The sequence below is a fragment of the Mobula birostris genome, chromosome 10 (genome assembly GCF_030028105.1).
Source record: "Mobula birostris isolate sMobBir1 chromosome 10, sMobBir1.hap1, whole genome shotgun sequence".
Lineage (NCBI taxonomy): Eukaryota > Metazoa > Chordata > Chondrichthyes > Myliobatiformes > Myliobatidae > Mobula > Mobula birostris.
Genome location: NC_092379.1, coordinates 91,438,272 through 91,459,566, shown reverse-complemented (window position 1 = coordinate 91,459,566; position 21,295 = coordinate 91,438,272). Strand labels below are relative to the sequence as shown.

The 21,295-nt window shown below is 39.9% G+C and overlaps 1 protein-coding gene across 5 annotated transcripts in view; it reads left to right on the top strand.

Moving 5' to 3' along the window:
• sytl4 (synaptotagmin-like 4) overlaps nt 1–15,323 on the top strand; it is an 81,974-nt gene extending 66,651 nt beyond the window's left edge. For all 5 annotated transcript variants that reach the window (XM_072270565.1, XM_072270563.1, XM_072270564.1 and 2 more), the window contains 4 exons: nt 4,693–4,795; nt 8,580–8,691; nt 11,770–11,978; nt 12,717–15,323. In XM_072270565.1, coding sequence (XP_072126666.1) covers nt 4,693–4,795; nt 8,580–8,691; nt 11,770–11,978; nt 12,717–12,856 — 564 coding nt within the window. In that variant the 3' untranslated portion in view covers nt 12,857–15,323. The remainder of the gene's footprint in view (nt 1–4,692; nt 4,796–8,579; nt 8,692–11,769; nt 11,979–12,716) is intronic.
• Nucleotides 15,324–21,295: the final 5,972 nt, after the last annotated feature.

The window sequence follows — 21,295 nt, the reverse complement described above, 5'->3', positions numbered from 1 at the left end:
AGTTCAGTGTAGGGAGTAAGACAAGAATTAACTCATTTTTAAATTCTTTGTACCACTCTGCAGTATACCCACCTGAACCTGGTGACTTGCCGAATTTAAGCCGACTAATTGAAGCTTTTAGTTCAACTTCAGTTACATCAGCAGTCATTGTTTTATTTTGTTCCTTGCTTGAAGTGGGTAACTCTAGAGAATTCAGGAATGTGTCAATTTGGGTTATGCTTCCCCCGGAACTTTGGAATATAGAGTTTTGTAAAACATTTCAAAAGCTTTTTGAATTTCACTTAGCTTATTTTTTATCATTTTCGTTCTTGGATCCCTAACTCTATGAATTGTATTTTTTGTTATCTTTTTCTTCAGTTTCCCCGTCAGTATTTTCATAGACTTAGATCCACTTTCATAATGTCTCTGTTTCAGAAACATTAACTTTTTCCTGACTTCTTCTGTAGCCAAACTATTAATTTCATTCCTAATTTTTAAAATTCCCTCTAATGTATCCTGTGCCAAACACAATTTGTGTTTTTTTTTCTAGTTCCTTCAGCTTATTTTGTAATTCCTCTAATGTTTTATTCCTTATTTTTTTCTTATATGAAGGTATCGCTATAATTTTCCCTCTTAAGACAGCCTTCAGAGTATCCCATAGAATGGGAGGTGAAACCTCTCCATTATCATTGAATTCTAAGTAAAGACCAATTTCTTTTTTAATTTGTTCCTTAAAGTAGGGATCATTGAGTAGACTTGAATTTAGTTTCCAAATAGTATTCTTTGGTTGTAGATCAAAATCAACAGATAAATATATAGGTGCATGGTCACTTGTATCTATTGTCCCAATTCCAGATGTGTTTATTTTGTCTTTGTCTTTTCCAAATGTTATGATATAGTCTATTCTTGTATATACAGAATGGCGGTGGGGGGGGGGGGGGGGCAGGATAATGAGAGTAATCCCTTCTGTCGGGGAAAAGGCCCCTCCATATAACAATTAAACCAAAATCCTCAAAAAGTGTATTAACTCTCTTATGTAAGGATTTTGTTTCATAGGTTTTTCTATTGGAAGAGTCTAACTTTGGTTGTAATTGTAAAGTTAAGTCTCCCCCACATGTCAGGAGACCTTCTGTTTCCGTTACCATATATTAGTAATTTTCTGAAAGGAACTAATATCACTTCCTGGGGGTGCATATATATTCAATAGAGCAACTGAATTTCCATCTATATTCCCCCTTACCAGAATATATCTGCCGTCCTTATCTCCCATTTCGAATACTTTTTCAAAATTTAGTTTTCTTGAGATAAGAATAGCAACTCCTCTCCTATGTCCTGATTTATATGAGGAGAAAAATAAACTAGTGAAGCCCATTCTCTTTAGTTTTCCATGCTCATTATCACTTGTGAGTTTCCTGTAAATATACTACACGGGCTTGTTCTTTTATCATTTTGGATAGAATTTTACTGCGTTTGATTGGATTTAACAGCCCATTGACATTAAAAGAAAAAATTTTACTTTGTCCTTAGCCATGAGTATTCATCTGTCAATATATCATTGAAATTAGCAGAATAAAACTTAATCGATCGACTCCCTGAACAAATAAGAACCAAGAAACGCGAATAATAAAAAAAAGGCAATGAAGGCAATCCAAGTCTGAGGTCTCTAGTAGATGACTCTGGGTTGAGCTAGAGGAAACGTCTAGCCGTGGGGGATAGCCCCTCCTCCCTGTGAGTTGGGGTCCCCCATTACAGTACCCATAAAAGTAAGTGAACAAGTCTATGTCCATTACACAGAAAAGATTTCCCTGTGTATTCCTCCCATATATATATATTCTCATTTAGGTAGGGAAAAAGGAGTGAATGAATTAATTTTTTTAAAAATTGAATAATATAAAATCCACATTATAATAAGTATTTTTTGAAATAGGTGTAGCACCATCTATTTTTGCTTCCGTTTATCTTATGAACTCTTTTAAAGTTCGCCAAACCTTATGGCTCTTCTGGAGGGGTGAGGGCTGTCTTCGGAAGACTCTTTCATGTCAAAGTGAAAGCAGATCTCTGCAAAGTGATCTAGTTATTTGAAAATATAAAACACAAAATATTTGATTGCTTAAGTATTCACCCCCCCCCCACCCTTTAATAGGACACACCAAATTATCACTGGTGCAGCCAGTTAGTTTTAGAAGTCACATAATTAGTTAAATGGAGATCACCTATGTGCAGTCAAGGTGTTGTCGTGAAAATAGACCTGTATTGGGAAGGTCCAACTGCTGATGAGTCCGTATCCTGACAAAAGCTACGCCGTGAAGACAAAAGAACACTCCGAGCAACTCCAGCAGAAGTTTATTGAAAAGCACAAGTCAGGAGATGAATACAAGAAAATTTCCAAGTCACTGAATATCCTTTGGAGTACAGTTAAGTCAATCATCAAGACATGGAAAGAATATGGCACAGCTGTAAATCTGCTAGAGTAGGCCGTCCTCAAAAGCTGAGTGACCATGCAAGAAGTGGACTAGTGAGGGAGGCCACTAAGAGAGCTATGACAACTCTGGACGAGTTACAAGCTTCAGTGGCTGAGATGGGAAGGACTGTTACCCGGGTGCTTTGCCAGTCGTAGCTTTATGGGAGAGTGGCAAAGAGAAGGCCATTGTTGAAAGAAACTCACATGAAATCTCGGCTATAGTTTTCCAGAAGGCATATAGTAGACTCTGAAGTTAGCTGGAAGAAGGTTCTATGGTCAGATGAAAATGAAATGGAGTTTTTTGGCCATCAGACAAATACTATGTTTGGTGTAAACCAAACATCATACATCATCAAAAACACACCATCCCAACCATGAAGCATGGTGGTGGCTGCATCATGCTGTGGGGAAATTTCACTGCAGTAGGCCCTGGAAGGCTTGTGAAGGTAGAGGGTAAAATGAATACAACAAAATACAGGGGAATCTTGGAGGAAAACCTGATGCAGTCTGCAAGAGAACCGTGACTTGGGAGAAGATTTGTTTTTCAACAAGGCAATGACCCCAAGCATAAAGCCAAAGTTACACAGAAATGCCTTAACAACAACAAAGTTAATTTCCCGGAGTGGCCAAGTCAGAGTTTAGACTTCAAACCAATTAAGAATTGTGGCTGGACTTGAAAAGGGCTGTTCATTGACAATCCCCACGCAATCTGACAGAGCTCGGGCAGTTTTGTAAAGAAGAATGGGGGGAAATTGCAGTGTCCAGATGTGCAAAGCTGATTGAGATCTATCCACACAGACTCAAGCTGTAATTGCTGCCAAAGTGCATCTACTAAATACTGACTGAGGAAGGTGAATACTTGTGCAATCAATTATTTTGTGTTTTATATTTGTAATTAATTTAGATCACTTTGTAGAGATCTGTTTTCACTTTGACATGAAAGTCTTTTTCTGTTGATCAGTATCAAAAAAGCCAAATTAAATCCACAGTGAATCAATGTTGTAAAACAATAAAACATGAAAATTTCCATGGATGGGGTGGGTGGGGGGGAGTGGTTGGTTACTGTTTATAGGCACTGCAAGTCGAGGTTGGACAGGCTGGTCTTTGCTTTCCCTGAAGCGTGGGAGGCTGAGGGGGTGACCTTGTAGATGTGTATTAAATATTGAAGGGCACATTTTTTCCCCGGGGTAGGAGAGATCAAATTAGACCTCATAGATTTTAGGTGAGAGGAAAAATATTAATAGGACCCTGGATTGAGGAGCATTTTACAAAGCATCTGTAATCAGACTTCAGTGGTTACACTGTGTTTCCTGTTGCCCATCACTTTAAATCACCTCCCACTTCCAACTCTGTGGCATCTTCCTAAATATTCTTATCAAAGTCATTCCTCTTCAACCCCAATTTCTTTCTTACCCAGATGTAATGAAGGGTCTTTGAGAGGTTAACATTCACTCCCCACTGATATTACCTGGCCTGCTGAGAATCCCCAGCATTTTCTGTTTATATTTCATATTTAGAGCACTTCCCATTTTTTGCTTTTCAAATACACTTTTTCATAAAATGACTAAGAGTAAAATTTCCTTTTCTCTTGGAAAAAAGACTTTGTACATTATCTTAATAAATTTCCACTGTGCAGATATGTATTTCCAATACTAGTTATTTTTAATCTGAATGGGTTCCTACCATGAATCTCCAGCCTATAGCATTGTCCCTGCTTCTGTTTCCACAGATTTGGTCTGACCTGCTGAGTATTTACAACATTTTCTGTTTTCTAATTTTGTTTTCAAATTCTGCAGTTTTGTTTTTAATTCTCATCATGTAATTTACTTGTACCACTTGGTCATATCCTAAACACACTAAAGGGTATGAGGGTTTGTGAAATGACTTTCTTGTGTAAAAGATTTTCATTACAGACATATGGTCCAAATTATAAAAGTACAGCAATACAAAGCTAAAAGTCGTGTGGTTTTGGAGTGGTCAGAAATCATTTATTAGCCTTTGACTCTGATGATTAATAATTTTCACATTTTGTTTATATCTCAATTGAATCTCAGTTTATACCAATTTAATGCATTTTAACTATTGGTTTATGTTTACATTGAGCATAAGCCACAGAGAAAGTGTTCCAGTCGATGTAATTAGCTCTCGCCTAAGTGTTACAACTTTCCAGAATTTTCTATAACCTAAAACCTAATGCAAGGCAATTGTTAGGAAGTAAAGTTACTCATTTCAAATCTGTTCTGATACTGCAGGCAAATGAAGAGGCTGGGTCTATCCCTCCTTACAAAGGGGAGCTGGTAATTTCAATAAAATACATCCCAAGTACCAAAACTGCTCTTGCAAGCAAGAGCAAAGGTAAGTCAAAACATTTGCGTGTGTGTGTGTGTGTGTGTGTGTGTGTGTGTGTGTGTGTGCGCGCGCGTGCGTGCGTGCGTGTGTGTGAGTGTGTGTGTGTGTGTGTGCGTGTGTGTGCGTGCGTGTGCGTGTGTGTGCGTGCGTGTGTGTGCGTGTGTGTGAGTGTGTGTGTGTGTGCGCGTGCGTGTGCGCGTGTGTGTGTGTGTGTGTGCGTGTGGATTTTTATCTCCACTTGGTTCATCAGGCTAAGTATTTCCTCCCCTGAACTGCAATATATTACGAAGATATCACAAAATACCCAGGAGGCCACAGGCTGTAATTATGCATGCTTAGCATATGCCCACCACAACCCATAGTGTCATGTTTTAAATTCTTTTCTTCCCTGGCTGTGCTAAGGAATATCAGAGCTTCACTTAGTTGGGGAGAGGGGCACTGAAGACATTAGGACCCAGAGGATTCTGTTGGTGCATCGGGGTGGGATAGAAGAGTCAGGCTGGCACCGAGCAGTGGAGGGAGTAGCAATAGGATGTGGATTTATACTTGACTTTTTTTTTACTACAAAACACACTTTTATTTGAAATGGATGTGGTATCAGGAAGAGTATTTCTTTAATCTGTTCAATACATTCTACCATCTATATTCTCTTACAATGTGTCACCCAGTCGTCGTTGTTGTGGCTATCCCTCGAGGTCGAGGATGATGGTCTTCGTTCTGAGGAAGTGACCCACAGAGTGAAGACGCCTGTGCGTGTATTTGTTTAACATGTACTTGTTGTTGCACTCCAAGAAGCACACAAATCAACCAACTGATTCCAATGGCATGGAAACCACGACGATTGGAGCTGATGGATTTGTTGCAGACTTCATCCGCCTTCACAGCCGTTGAGTTTGAAGTAACTTTGTCCACCTGTTCCACTGTTGAGGTCTTGGTTGGATTGTTCTTTTATCAGGGACCTGACCCTTGACCTTACTGCCATGGGTGACCCTACCAAGAGCATAGCTCCAGACATCACCCAGTACTCACATGGACAATGTGGTCTTGAAGTGTTTAGAGGCTGTCACACAGGGTCCTGCGCCCCACTGCCCAGAACCCTACACGGTTAGCCTTTCCAAAAGTCTTTGCACAGATGCATTGGTTTGCTGCATCTTTCAGCACATGCTCCTGCATCTCAGAATGTGCAGTCAGCACTGGAATGAGGGTTTTGTTTTCATTAAGTTATTTTATTCATTAAAAATATACAGGAAATATAATCGGTATACACCTTTATAATCATTGTGCCATTGAATCAATGCATTCTGTTATAATGCATTGGTGCCTCTGTGTTTCCTCTTTAAACAATACATCAACAAAGTGCTTGGGAGGTTGTTGCAGACTCCCACCTCTGTTCAATAGTGGCAGAACCTGGGATTGTGGTCCTTTGCCGGAACCTAGTGGGGGATGCACCGAGCCTTAGAGCTTCCCTCTGCATCCTGGAGAGGGGATTAGGGCCAGGGCAGTTGGTACCTGATTAACCCACTTATAAAAAAATCCATGGGCTAGATTTCATGGTCACAAACATAGCGTGGTCTCTTATAAGTCATTGTAAAATCACCCATTTTAATTCCACTTGCCATTCCCATTCCCATTCTAATATGTCAATCCATGGCCTCCTCCACTGTCATGATGAGGCCACACTTGGGTCAGAGAAACAACGCCTTGTATTCCATTTGGGAACAACACCTTGTATTCCATTTGTCGACGTTTGGGATGCCGACAGAAGGTATCTACATGCACACCAGGTCTGATGGGCGGCTGTTCAACCCTGCATGCCTGAGAGCAAGAACAAAGGTGCGAAGGATCTTAATACGTGACATGCTCTTTGCTGATGACGCTGCTATAACCTCGCACACCAATCAGCAACTACAAACTCTTATGGACCGCTTCTCTAAGGCATGCATGGACTTCGGGCTTACCATCAGCCTAAAGGAAACAAATGTCCTTGCCCAGAACGTAGTGGAGACACCAGTCATTACCGTCGACAATACGATCTAGAAGTGGTCCACGAGTTCACATACTTGAGGTTGGCCATTAGCGACACTCTCTCCCTCAATGCTGAAATCAATAGGCGTATGGGCAAAGCAGCATCGATACCTGCTTGACTCTCCTTGTGGGGCTGGGAGAATCCGAAACTCGCTACAAAGACCAAGACTGCTGAGTACAATGTGTGTGTTATCAGCACCCTCCTGTATGGTAGCGAGACTTGGACCATCTACTCCAAGCAGGAGAGGAAACTCAATAGTTTTCACCTGCGCAGCCTTTGCCGCATCCTCGGTATCACCTGGAGAGACAAAGTCCCAAACTCTGAGGTTCTCTCCCGCGCTGGACTTCCCATAATGTTCACGCTTTTAAGGCAACGCAGACTGCACTAGCTGGGCCACGTCCATCATGTGAAGGATGGTAGACTGCCAACCGGCAAGAGGAACGTTGGTAGACCCCAGCTTCGCTTCAAGGACCTCTGCAAGCACGACATGAAAGCCTTAAAAATCAACACAGAGTGCTGGGAGGAATCAGCAGATGACCACAACAAATGGCGAGGTACTCTTCAGCAACACCTCGAGCAAGGTGAAAGAGTGATCCTGAGTCAGTTTGAGGAGCGTAGAGCACAGAAGACGGCAATTCCACGATGCCCTACACGTGCGGCAACTGTGGCAGAGCCTGCTGTTCCAGGATCAGCCTCAATAGCCACAATTGACGCTGCTCGACAAACCAGTGACTACCAGAGGCGCAATACCCATGGTTGACCACGGCCAACGGAGGCTACACACACACTCAAGCCTCCAACCAGATGGCATGAACATAGATTTCTTAAACTTCTGGTAATGCCCCCCATCCACCCCCCCTTCACCATTTCCCATCCCCTTTTCCCTCTCTCACCTTATCTCCTTGCCTGCCCATCGTCTCCCTCTGGAGCTCCTCCCCCCTTTTTCTTTCTTCCATGGCCTTCTGGCTCTTTCACCAATCAACTTCCCAGCTCTTTACTTCATCCCTCCCCCTCCAGGTTTCACCTATCACCTTGTGTTTTTCTCTCTCCCCACTCCGCGCCTTTTAAATCTACTCCTCAGCTTTTTTTTCTCCAGTCCTGCCAAAGGGTTTCGGCCTGAAACGTCGACTGTACTCTTTTCAATAGATGCTGCCTGGCCTGCTGAGTTCCTCCAGCTTTTTGTGTGTGTTGCCCGGATTTCCAGCATCTGCAGATTTCCTCTTGTTTGTAAAACAACTTCATCTACTTCGTGAAGCCCTCTACAAATCGCTCTTGTGCTAATGAAATCTGTGCAAATCACACAAACAAGTGTACCATGTGCTGTTTGATGGCCATTCCCATTATACCGGGGGGGGGGGGGTGTGGGATGGGACTGATCTAGCCTATTCACCAGGGTATGTTTTGTCAAATTCCAAGGTATACGTGCGTAAATTAATTCATGGACAAATGAGTTTAAGTTAAGAACAGATCTTCAACATAATTGTGGAAATTTTATTCATGATTGAAATTAGTTGCATTTAACTCAGGAGGAAAAGATATGAATTTTAAGTACAGTATGCTGATTATTGTGGTAGTTTGGGACATATGGGACTATGCTTACTATTTTGTTGGTAGTTTAGTGGCAGTGATTCAGAATGAGTCAAGTTGATGTAGCACCATTATTTCTCCTCAGGTCCTCCTGTGTGAATCATTGGTTTGATTCCACCTTGTAGTTCCACTACACGTTTATGATCAGCCTGCTTCCCATTGTTTTTTTTATGGCAGGAAAAAAAGGCACAAGGTCAGAAGAGGGTGGAGAGCTGCAGGTGTGGATTAAGGAGGCCAAGAACCTTACACCAATGAAAGTAGGAGGAACTTCAGACACTTTTGTCAAAGGGTAAGAGTCAATGTGCTCTTGTAAGTGTACAAGTGCAGTTAAGTATCTGCTTTAATTGTGCATTGTAAACAAGAGGAGACTGACTGAAATGGGGAGAAAAGCACAGAAAATTACTGGAACAGAAGGAGATTTAAATCCAGTTCAAAACATGTTATCTGCTTGTGTTGTACAGTTACTAAAGGACCAATCTTCACTTTCATAGTCAGTTCCAGACCAGTCCTAAGGTAGGAAGCTTTGTAAGATTGCAGTGACCGCATCAGATACTTAATTCATTACCAATGAACAACATTACAAACAATAAGAGCTTTGGATTCCAGAGTCAGATCTGTCAATTAATGTACATCTTAAGACCCTGCATTTTGATTTTTTTCAGGTTAGTTGCGTCAGTCCTGGGCCCCACAGATTTGTTTCCATGAGTAATAGGGAATATCCTCATCGACTTCACAGGCTCCCCGTGATATAATTGTGGTGCTGCACCCCCATTCAGATTGTCCATCCCTCTGATATGGCGTAGCCAAGGCCAGTGGCAGCTGCTGCTGTTGAAGGGATTGTATGGAGTAAAATGTGGTTGAGTGTTGCTCTAATGACAACTGCATGGTCTTTCAGCATGTTGTCTTCAACAGTCATCAAGGGAGTCCTCCTACTTCTCATCCTTGTCATCTACCTCAGTCTCCAGTTGTTTTGTTAGACTTGGACAAAAAGGAGATAAACGCAAGGAATGAATAATTGTGTAGGCATCTGCTGGTTTTTATACATACCAGGTACATAGAATCATTGAGAATTCACCACACGAGTGAGTCTATTTGGTCCAACTGTTTGTGCCAGCTACAAGGATTAATGCCAGGTCATGACTCATTTATTACTAGTTAAATGTGGTAAGTGTTTCTGTTACTACCACCTCTTTAGCATCAAGTTTCAAACCCTTCGTATCAGATAGGTGATCTTGAAATTTTTCTCTCCATTCTAATCATGCTCTAACTCATCAGTGAAGGATTATTGTCAGTCCATGCTCCTGGCTTCTCATCACTCTACTAAAGGAAGTAGGTTCTTCCTGTTTTCACTGCCTAAACCAGCAGTTTCCAAACCTTTTTATGCCATGGACCCCTACCATTAACCGAAGGGTCCATAGACCCCAAGTTGGGATCCCACTAATTTGAAGGGCTGAATTAAGTCTCCTCTCAGTTCTATCTGTTTGGCAGAAAATAACACCAACCTGTCCAAACGTTCTATAAAACTAGTTTCCCAGTCCTGGCAATATCTTTGAAAATCTTCTCTGCACCCTCTCCAGTGCCACCACATCTTTCCTGTAATAAAGTGATTAGATATATGTATGCAGTCTTGAAACAGGGTCTAACTTGGTGTGGCAGCACTTTCCTACACTTTATAGCTTAGTGTGACACTCTGTGGCTTTCAGTTCTGATTACTGGAGTGCCTCTTTGTGCCTTGTACATTTTTCACGTGTTGTATGTAGGTATTGTAGAGAAACAGGCAATGGTTACTACACATGCCATTTAACATTAGACAGTTGTCCTAACAAATTCTTGACTTCATCTTGTTGAAGTGAAGGGAAATGTAAGAAAAACAGAGAGCATTGTCAGATTTGCTAAAATATTTAATAACAGTGCCTTGTGAAAGAGGACTCGTGCAGTACAAAAGTTGGCAAGGAACAAGGGAAGAATACCCACAATCCCCAAAGATGGAGAAAAAATTGATCTGCTACCTATAAAAAAATTGGTCCATTGAGCTTTTCCTCCCTACTGAAGGAACAGCAGATTCTTGGGGTCCATGTCCACAGATCTCTCAAAGATGCTGCACAGTTTGAAAGGGTTGTTAAGAAAGCATATGGCATGTTGGCCTTCGTTAGTCGGGGGGTTGAAATCAAGAGCCACGAGGTAATGTTGCAGCTCTATAAAACCCTGTTAGAACACACTTGGAATATTCACCAGCAACTTCTATGTGTGTTGCTTGAATTTCCAGCATCTGCAGAGTTCCTGTTGTTTGCGTTTTTAAATTCACTACTGCGAAGCCTCTTCCGGTGATGCCTACACTGAAGAAGTTTAGTTCCTCTCTTCGACGGGAGTTCAGTGAAACCATCTCTCACTGCTCCCCATCTGTAATTTCTTCGGCTCTTCAACTTTTCGACCATGCTTTGGCTCAGAGTCCTGACGAAGGGTCTCGGCCTGAAACGTCGACTGCACCTCTTCCTAGAGATGCTGCCTGGCCTGCTGCATTCACCAGCAACTTTTATGTGTGTTGCTGGAATATTGTGTTCAGTTCTGGTTGCTTTATTATACAAAAGCTGTGGAAGCTTTAGAGAGGGTACAGAGGAGATACATCAGAATAGTGCCAGGATTAGAGAGCATGTCTTGTGAGGGTAGGATGAGTGAACTGGGGTTTTTCTCTTTCAAGTGAAGGAGGATGAGAGGTGACCTGATAGATGTGTACAAGATGATGAGGCATAGATCATGTAAATAGCCAGAGGCTTTTCTTAAATGTTTATGCAGAGTGAAGGCTGCATGAAACACCCTGCTGGATGTGGTGGTAGAGACAGATACATTAGGGACATTCAAGAAACTCTTAAGATAGGCACCTGAATGATCTTTCTGCCACCTTCCACTGTGCAATTTTCTTGTTTGTGTGAACTGTGTGTGTGTCTCTCACTTGAAGGCATACTTCAAAAGAGCCACCCAAATTCGTCACTGATTACCTTTTATTGGTTATCTAATCCATGGCTGCAGTCTTGATCAATTCACAAATTGAACAAAGGGTGCAATCGACTGCCACCTCCTGATCTTACAGTAGTTTGGGGCTGATATTACAACCTCGTTGGTATTGCATTGATTCCTGAATGTATTCCCTGCAGTGCACAGTGTATTCAAAAGTGCCCTTGTCTACAGAGAGAAAAAAAACTTCTGGTAACTCCCTGGTGATTTTGTTTTTGTTACTGACATTTCTTAATTTGATTTATTTCACAAAATAAAGTTTACTTTTGTCAAATTAGAAGGCTGATGGTAAGGATTTTAATGTTTACTCAAGGAACATTTCTAATTTTCCTCTAAAAGTAAAGGTGTTTTTCAGGTACCTTCTGCCATTCAGAAACAAAACTTCAAAGAGGAAAACGCCAGTGATGAAGAAGACGCTGAACCCTCACTATAACCACACCTTTGTGTACAATGGCATAAAATTGGAGGACCTGCAGCATGTTTGTCTGGAACTGACAATCTGGGATAGAGAGCCCCTGTCAACAAATGACTTTCTGGGAGGAGTCCGTCTCGGAGTTGGAAGTGGTAAGGAAAGACAAATGAGAGGGGCCCAAAGAGGATAGGTTCATTTCAGTAAACAAATTTACACTTACTGGCTTTTGCTGAGCCTCTTTTGGTGAGATAGACATGCAGCCAGTACCAATGATAGGATTAGTGGATTGTCTTAAGTTGCTCATGATTTGTACATACAGTATCCAATAGCAGTATTAGGCAAGGACTAATGGATGGAAAAATCCACAAGTTGCTGCCTGAGTCACACCTTTCCTTCCCCCATAAAATGAATAAAGCATTCATCTGTCTGGTGTCAGGAATTTTCTATACTTGCAAAGTAAATATGAATTAAATTCTAGACTTCCAGGGCTCTGCTGATGGACTCCTCATGGCGAGTGTGAAGCACAAACTTCCAGATTTTCCTTTCTCACAATGAGTCTATCTACTGCCTTGTGCCAGTTTAGACTGAAGCAGAAAGAAGTCACATACATTTGAATGGAGTTTTCAGATACAAAGCAGAAAGTTAATGTCCAGTCATTAGTTTACATTGATTAGCTCTTTCCAGACAGGCCTTAAATGTCGAGGACACAATGCCATTTGGATCTCTAACGTAACCAACATGCAGTACAGTGATCATAAAAGCAAGATCAAGCCAAGCCATTCAATCCTGGCTCAGTGGTTAATGAAACATTATTACTGATAATAAATCAGCAGAATAGATTTGCTCCCAAAATTCTTCACCTATTCCATTATTTGCACATTTTTTTTCAGGAATGAGCAATGGACAGAAAGTGGAATGGATGGATTCAACTGGGGAAGAGATCAACATTTGGCAAAGGATGACCCAATATCCTGGCTCCTGGGTTGAAGGAACCCTGCCGCTTCGACCAGATATGACAGGACATACATAATCAATGGATTCAGGCCAATCATTTGATTAGTATATTGTGAAAGTGATTTCTATAATGCAAACAACACTACTGACACACTCTAGCACATGGTAATGTTTTATTCCTAAAACAACAAATCCATACAACCTTTTCTATCAAAGTTGTCTCTCAGAAATCAAATTAATTTGCTGAAGAATGGATATAACTAACTCCTGGAATTCACAAAAACAAAATTGGAAATATGGTACATGGAGGCTTGACCATGTCAAAGAGGAAGTGAAGAAAATTGGTGCAAGGGGAAGTTTTTAAAAAAGCCACTCTTTATTCTACTCTTCCTTTTTCTTCCTCCTCTCACTCTAATCAGCAAGAAAAATAACAAATTCAGTCATTACAATGTTTTGGGCACTATTCTTAATTTCATTAGTATATGTGGATCTTGTATTTTGAGAATGTTATTTCCTGTTCATTAAACCAATGAAATTATCAGTAAGATCATTCAGAACTGTTTTGCTCACTGCAGTTTCAAGCATTCAGGCTTGGAGATGCCAGAAATGGCCAGGAGTGAAAAATGGAACTATTTCTCTACTTCAACAAGTTAGGAAAATTGAAAGTATCGACAATCATCTTGAATGTTACAATGAAAATAAACATTTGGAGGTTGTAATTATCGATAGCATTGCATGAAGGCAGTCCGTTGTCTGCATTAATTTTGTTCATTTATAGTCAATCCAAAGAATGCAGCAGTGTACACTGGATGAATTCCTCCTCTGCCGATAACTATTAGGAACTAATACAGTTTTATAGTACTGTAGTACTGATGGAAGTGTTCTAATCTATATTTCATTTAAATACATAATTTGTTACACAGTTTATTTTTTGAATCCTGAGGAGTCTTAGGCCGAAACATCAAATGTTTATTCATTTCCATAGATGCTGCCTGACCTGCTGAGTTCTTCCAGCATTTTGTGTGTGTGTGTGTGTGTGTGTGTGTGTGTGTGTGTGTGTGTGTGGTGCTTTGGATTTCCAGTATCTGCAGATTTTCTCATGTTTTTTTTTAAATATCTTTTTAACTATTTCCATGAAACTGACTAGTTGGGCAGCCACTTAATTAGGCCCAAAATGTACTGATCCCACTGTGTCCACTCTGTTGCATTTTCTTTTGCCGAGGAACCAACCCCCGCATTCAGTTTCTAAGCCTTGTATTTGACTGGACACATACAAATTGTCTTGTGCAGTGGTTTATTTAGTATTTTCCAAAATTGCAAACATTATCTCGCTTACACATTTTTGTTGCCACCTTCCCAGGGATTGAGAGAGCTGTACAATCTCTGGGCTAGGGAGAAATGTGCAAGCAAGCAAAGGAGAGACAACATTTTCCATCACATTGAATTACTGTTAATGAGGGAGACCATAGAACTCAGGCAATTTGTCAACACATTCATGAACTTGCTACCAGTCTCCAGCGGGCTTGGGCAGAGCCCTGACTCTAGAAATGAATGGTGTCTTCACCTGCCAAACTCTCACCCTCTACATTGACAAGATGTGGGTCTATTCATTGCTGAGAGAGTGCCCATGGAGGGTACAGATATAAATAATATCTATTGAATGCACAGACTGGATTGCCATAATAAATCAGTACTCTACAGCATAGCACTAAATAGTATGGCAGCTCTTGGCATAGTTCAGTCAGAAGAATGTAATCTGTGTCAGCCCTTTGTTAATTTAACTATTGACTGATTAACATGGTATCAGAATCATAGTTATTATCACTGACCATATGATTTGAAATTTGTTGTTTTTCAGCAGCAAAGACACGATTACTATAAATTTTATGTCTTTTCACTACCAATGCCACAATCAGTTATAACAACTGATTCTGATTAGTTTTTTTGCAGTTAATTAATAAAGGCTATTGCAGATCAGATTCTTCTGACTGAACTAGTCTAAAAGCTCTAAGCTAGAGAATTTGAACACGCATCAAGAATTTTAAACACCATCAGGTAGAAATTCATCTTTGGTCATTTTTACTGCAGTACTATATACAGTGGAACTTCCATTTCTTATTTTAAAAGTGTGTATATTAAGGCTAAAGCTAACACCTTTTCTTGTATCCCTAGTCACATTTTCCCACAGCACATTCTAAATTTTTTTTCAAAATTCTGAAAATATCTTGAAGTTTTGAAAGGATGTAAAATCAGCAACAAAAGACCATATGTACGATCTTTCGATGAGGGAGGGATGCTAGAAATGTTCATACAAACTTTTAATCCAAGAAGACATGCAAAATATTCAAATGTTTTGCATTCAATGGACAAATTAAACCTGCTAAATCAGTAATTTTTAAATATGCAGAATATAAATGAAAGTCATTGTTTACAGACACTGAAGTACAAAAAGAGCTCAAACCCATAATAATGGAACTTTCTTTTTCTCTGTACCTTAACTCAGATAAAATGTATTGATTTAATAAATATTACATTATCTGTGATTAACTTCAGTTTCTTAATTGTTGACCTGGAGCACTTATTCTGTTTCTTTTCTTGCAGATGAAACCTGACATGCTAAGTACTTGTTTTTATATTACATATAATACGAAGCATTATATTTCACTCATATACATGCAGGGGCCATAAGAAATAGGAGCAGAAACAGGCCATCCGGTCCATCAAGCCTTCTGCATGCACCGTTCAATAAGATCATGGTGAGCTGGCTGTGAGTTCAGCTCCACCAACCTGCTTTTCGACCACGACTTTAATTCTGTTTTGCAAAAATCTCTGTGTCTTAAATATATTTAGTAAGGTAGCCTCTTCTGCCTCGCTGGGCAGATAAATCCACAGATTCACTATTCTCTGAAAAAGCACCTTTTCCTCATCTCCATCATAAATCTATTTCTCAAACCTTGAGGCTATATCCTCCAGTTCTAGTCTCACGAGTGCAAGTAACTTCCCTGCCTCAATTTTACATATCCTTTTCATAATTGTATGTCTCTATAAGATCTCCTCTCATTCTTCTGAATTTAAGTATAGTCCCAAGCAACTCAATCTCTGGAATTAAACTGGTGAACATCCTCTACACCATTTCCAAAGCCAGCAAGTAAGGTGACAAGAATTGCACACAGTACTCTAGGTGTGGCCTCAGCAGTGTCCTATACAGTTGCAGCTTAACCTTCCTACTTTTAAATTCAATCTCTAGCAATGAATGCCAACATTTCATTTATCTTCTTGGTAACCTGTTGCACCCAACAAATCAACTTTTTATGATTCATGCACAAGTACTCCCAAGACTCTCTGCACAGCTGCATGCTGTAATTTTTCACCATTTAGATAATCCCATCTATTTTTTTTCCTTCCATGATAGATGACCTCGCGTTTACTAGTGTTGTGCCAAACCCTTGTTCACTCGCTTAAACCTATTTGTATCTCTTTACAGACTCTCTGCATCCTCTGCACAATTTGCTTTACCACTCAATTTAGTGCCATCAGTAAACTTAGTTACACTTCACTTGGTCTCCTCTACCAAATCATTAATGTATATTGTGAACAGTTGCAGGCCCAGCAACAACCTTTGTGGCACTCTGCTCATCACTGACAGGATAATTGGGTATTCCTCCTTTTGGCTTACTCTTTGCCTTAAATTGGTTTACAATCTCTATCCATAATAATACATTACTGTACCCCCAACTCCATGGATCCTTACCTTTGGATAAGTGTTTTATGAGGCACCTTATTGAATTCTTTCTGGAAATCCATATCTCCACCATTTCCCCTCTATCCACTGTGTCCATTTTATCATCAAACAATTCCATTAAGTTTGTCACATAGGATGTGCACTTCATAAATCCATGATGTGCTCGCCTGATGGAACCACTTCTATCCAGATATCTTGTTATTTCTGCCTTAATGATAGTTTCAAGCATATTCCCGACTACAGATGTTACGATAACTGACCAATGGTTACCTGCCTTTTGCCTACATCCTTTTTTAAACACTGCCATGATATTCACTGTCTTCCAATCCACTGGGGCCTGCCCAGAGTTCAGAGAATTTTGGTAAATTACCACAAACACATCTATAAATTCCACCAGTTATCATCCTTTGTACAACCTTAGGCAAAATAAAAAAAATTGAAAATTAAAATCTCAAATGTTAGAAAACTGAAATATAAAGTGCTGGAAAGACTCAGCAGTTCAGGCAGCATGCTTTGAACAGTGATATGGTTAATATTTTATATAGTATAATATTTTAGGTCAACAGTAAACTTTGTTTATTAAAGGATTATAATAAGTTGCTGTTTTTTCAGCTGCAAGACAAAATGATGAATCAGAAATCCAATCGGTACATATCGCATTGATAATTTCTAAACAATCAAATACTTGTGATTGCTTTAAAATCATGCGTATTAAAGAAATTGGGGTTGAGTGTTAAGGGTGAACCCTCAGCAATAAGTATATGATATATATAATGAAAATTGTTAATACTAATTATTCATTTTCCTACATTCACTAGCTCACCAATTTAACTGGAATACAAACATGGCAGCCTTTGTCTTAAAGAACTTTGATGGTCAATTCCAGGTTAATTATTGTCTGGTGTTACTTAGGAGTGCCATTAGGACATGACATTTTCCACAGGTGAAGGCAGTGGGCTGTGAAGATGCAAAGTACGCCGCAAGCTGTTTGCTCTGGGTTCTCTTAACTAGTTAAGCTTTCCATTTCTCTGAGCTTCTTCAAATTCTCTTCCTTGTAGTCAGCCCCAGATGACACAGCCATCAGCAGCCACCTCTCAGCTTGTAATTGTCCTTGTAAAGGAGCTAGCCACCTAGCAAGTCAATGTTAATTCTCTATACAAACTATGGTGAATTGACATTACAAATGACAGCTATCTAATGAATGCAGTTAACCTCATGCAAATATAGTTGGTTTAGTGATAAATCTGAGATGATTGCATTGGCTACATAAAAGGTTTTCAACTCTTTGTGCTGTGCTTCTCCATAAGGAGGGAAGCATATTTCCACTGCAGTCTTAAAATCAAATAAAAATAGTATGTTATATTGTTAGCATAAAACTTACGTTCATTTTCTAAGTAAATGAAGATTTTGTTCTTCATATTCACAGTAACTGAAAATGATTAGTTGTAAATTTATAGATGTCCTCAGTTATTGGAAAAATGGAACATTGTTGCTATTCTATTAATGCTGGAATTTTAATTGGTAGCAAAACTGCGGTCTACAATAATTTATCATTATGTGAGAAGTGACACTATTTACTTAATACCACACTTAATTCCAAATGAAAAATAATTTAGAAATTGGATGAAAGGCTTTTTTTTAAATAGATTTTTCAGCATCTTGGTTCACTTTTGCCAAAAACCAATAAACAAGATTCCAAGTGATCAGAGGAGGATATTAAAAGTCTTAAAGAAATGCAGATGGGTTGAGTGTGAAGATGACAGTAATACATGGATTTTGCTAACTTGCTGGGTGTTTTGAGTCTTTTCTCTTTTGAACAACAGACAAGTACTGCAGTTTTGTTCCAATAAGGGGAACATTCTTGCGGTTAGGCTGAATTCTTCTCAGGAACATAGGGTTGTTTTTGTGGAACTAAATGTTAAAGCTTGATTGCAAAAACTTAAGAGGTTTGTGAGGAGAATAGAGTACAAGCGAATTGTCTTTAAGTGGGTAACTTAAAAGTTTCTGTAAACAAAATTTTCTGCAACCATTAAAAAACATGGCAGAAATACAATGCAAGGGTCACCACACCCTCATTACAAAGTAATTAACTGCAATTTTGTGCTCCCAAGGGATTGAAATGATGCAGTTTGTCAACCTACTGGTGTTCAGCAATAAAAAGCAGCAGGGAAACTCAAGCCCTGTTAAACCCAAGTCATTTTCAGTATCTGGGCTTCCATATAATAGTCTTGATTGATTGTAAAGTGAGCTGGATGAGAAATTAAGGATTCAACAAATGAATATACAAAACAAGTGAGCAAGATTGAATCTTACCATTTCCTATGTAAACGAAGTAAATTTATTGTCAAAGTACACGTCACCATATACAATTCCAATATTTATTTTCTTTTGGGCATACTCAGTAAATCCAAGAACCATTAGAGAGTCAATGAAAGGCCACAGTTAACGGGATGGACAAGCAACCAGTGTGCAAAAGACAACAAACTGTGCAAATACAAAATAAATAATAATAAATAAGCAATAAATATCAAGAACATGAGATGAAACTCCTGGAAAGTGAGACCATAGGTTGTGGGAACAGTTCAGTGATGGGCCTAGTGAAGTTATCCCCACTGGTTCAAGAGCCTGATGGTTGAGGGATAATAACTGTTTCTGAACCTGCTGGTGTGAGCTCTGATGATGGATGCTGCTTTCTGTCACAATGCTCAATGACAGCGAGGGCTTTACCCGTAATGGACTGGGCCGTATCTACTATTTTTTGTAGGATTTTCTGTTGGAATACATTGATGTTTCCATATCAGGCTGTGATGCAACTGGTCTCCAGAATCAGGTTTATTATCACTGGCCTGTGATGTAAAATTTGCTAATTTAGCAGCAGCAGTTGTTACAATACACAATATAAAAGAGAAAGAAAAATAATAAATAAAATAAAAATAATAAGTAAATCAATTACAGTATACATATATTGAATAGATTTTTAAAACATGCAAAAACAGAAATGCTGTATATTAAAGAAGTGAGGTAGTGTCCAAGGATTCAAAGTGCATTTAGGAATCGGATGACAGAGGGAAAGAAGCTGTTTCTGAATCGCTGGGTGTGTGTCTTCAGGTTTCTGTACCTCCTGCCTGATGGTAACAGTGAGAAAAGGTCATGCCCTGGGTGCTGGAGGTCCTTAATAATGGATGCTGCCTTTCTGAGACACTGCTCCCTGAAGATGTCCTGGGTACTTTGTAGGCTAGTACCCAAGATGGAGCTGACTAGATTCTCAACCCTCTACAGCTTCTTTTGGTCCTGTGCAGTAGCCTCCACCGTCCACCAGAAAGTGATGCAGCCTGTCAGAATGCTCTCCATGGTACATCTATAGAAGTTTTTGAGTGTATTTGTTGACATGCCAAATCTCTTCAAACTCCTAATGAAGTATAGCCACTGTCTTGCTTTCTTTATAACTACATCGTTATGTTGGGACCAGGTTAGATCCTCAGAGATCTTGACACCCAGGAACTTGAAACTGCTCACTCCCTCCACTTCTGGAGGATTGATATATGTTCCTTCGTCTTACCCTTCCTGAAGTCCACAATCAGCTCTTTTATCTTACTGACATTGAGGGCCAGGTTGTTGCAACCACACATCTATAGAAATGTATCAAAGCTTTCAAAAGTTTCTGAATCTTCACAAACTTCTAAGGAAGTAGAGGTGCTGCCACACTTACTTCATAATTGCACTTGTGTGCTGGGCCCAGGACAAGTCCCCTGAAATGATAACAAATGAGTAATTTAATGTTACCAACCCTGTCTACCTCTGATCCCAGATGAGCACTGCTCATGGCCACTTGGTTCCTTGTCAAAGCAAAAAGTCAGCTCCTTGGTCTTGCTGATATTGAGTGAGAGGTTGCTAATGTGGCACCACTCGACCAGATTTTCAATCTCATTCCTATATGCTGATTCGTCACCTACTTCGATTTGGTCAACAACAGTGGTGATATCAGCAGACCTAAATATGGCATTGGAGCTGTGCTTAGCCTCACAGATTGTGAATGCAAGAGATCCTGGAAATCCAAAGCAACATAGACTGCTGGAGGAACCCAGCAGGTCAGGCAGCATCTATGGAAATGAATAAACAGTCGATATTTTCAAGTCGAGATCCTTCAGGACTGGAAAGGAAGGTGGAAGACGTCAGAATAAAAAGGGTTGAGGGAGGGAAAGGAAAACCAGCAATAAGGTGATAGGCAAAGCCAGGTGAGTGAAAAAGGTCAAAGGCTGGAGAAGGGGGAATGTGATAGAAGGGAGTGTAGCATGGGAGAAAGGGACGAAGGAGAAAAAGGAAAGGTAAGATTGTGCATTTAGGTGCAAGGAAAACACTTTTTGAAATTGAGTAACTTAATGTTTGTGTAGAGCAGGGGTTCCCAACTTGGGGTCCAAGGACCCCTTGCTTAATCGTATTGGTCCATGGCATAAAAAAGGTTGCGAACCCCTGCTGGAGAAGAACCTTTGAGCTGGTACAGAGCTATGTGAGACCTCATTGGGAAGGGAGAAGCAGGGAGAGGGTATGAAGCATGAGGAAGCTTAGATCAGTAAAAATTAAATAATTTTGAGTTCTCTGGAAAATATAAATTAAGTCAGGTAGATAAAGAAAAAGAGAAGTTATTTTTGTGTGATGATCATCTATGTATTTTTTTTTTATAAGTGGTCCAGCACAGTGTACAATTTGCTTTTGATGGAATGGGAAGGAACAAGGTCCAAAGACTGCTGTTATTAAGACAGTGTATAACTTGCT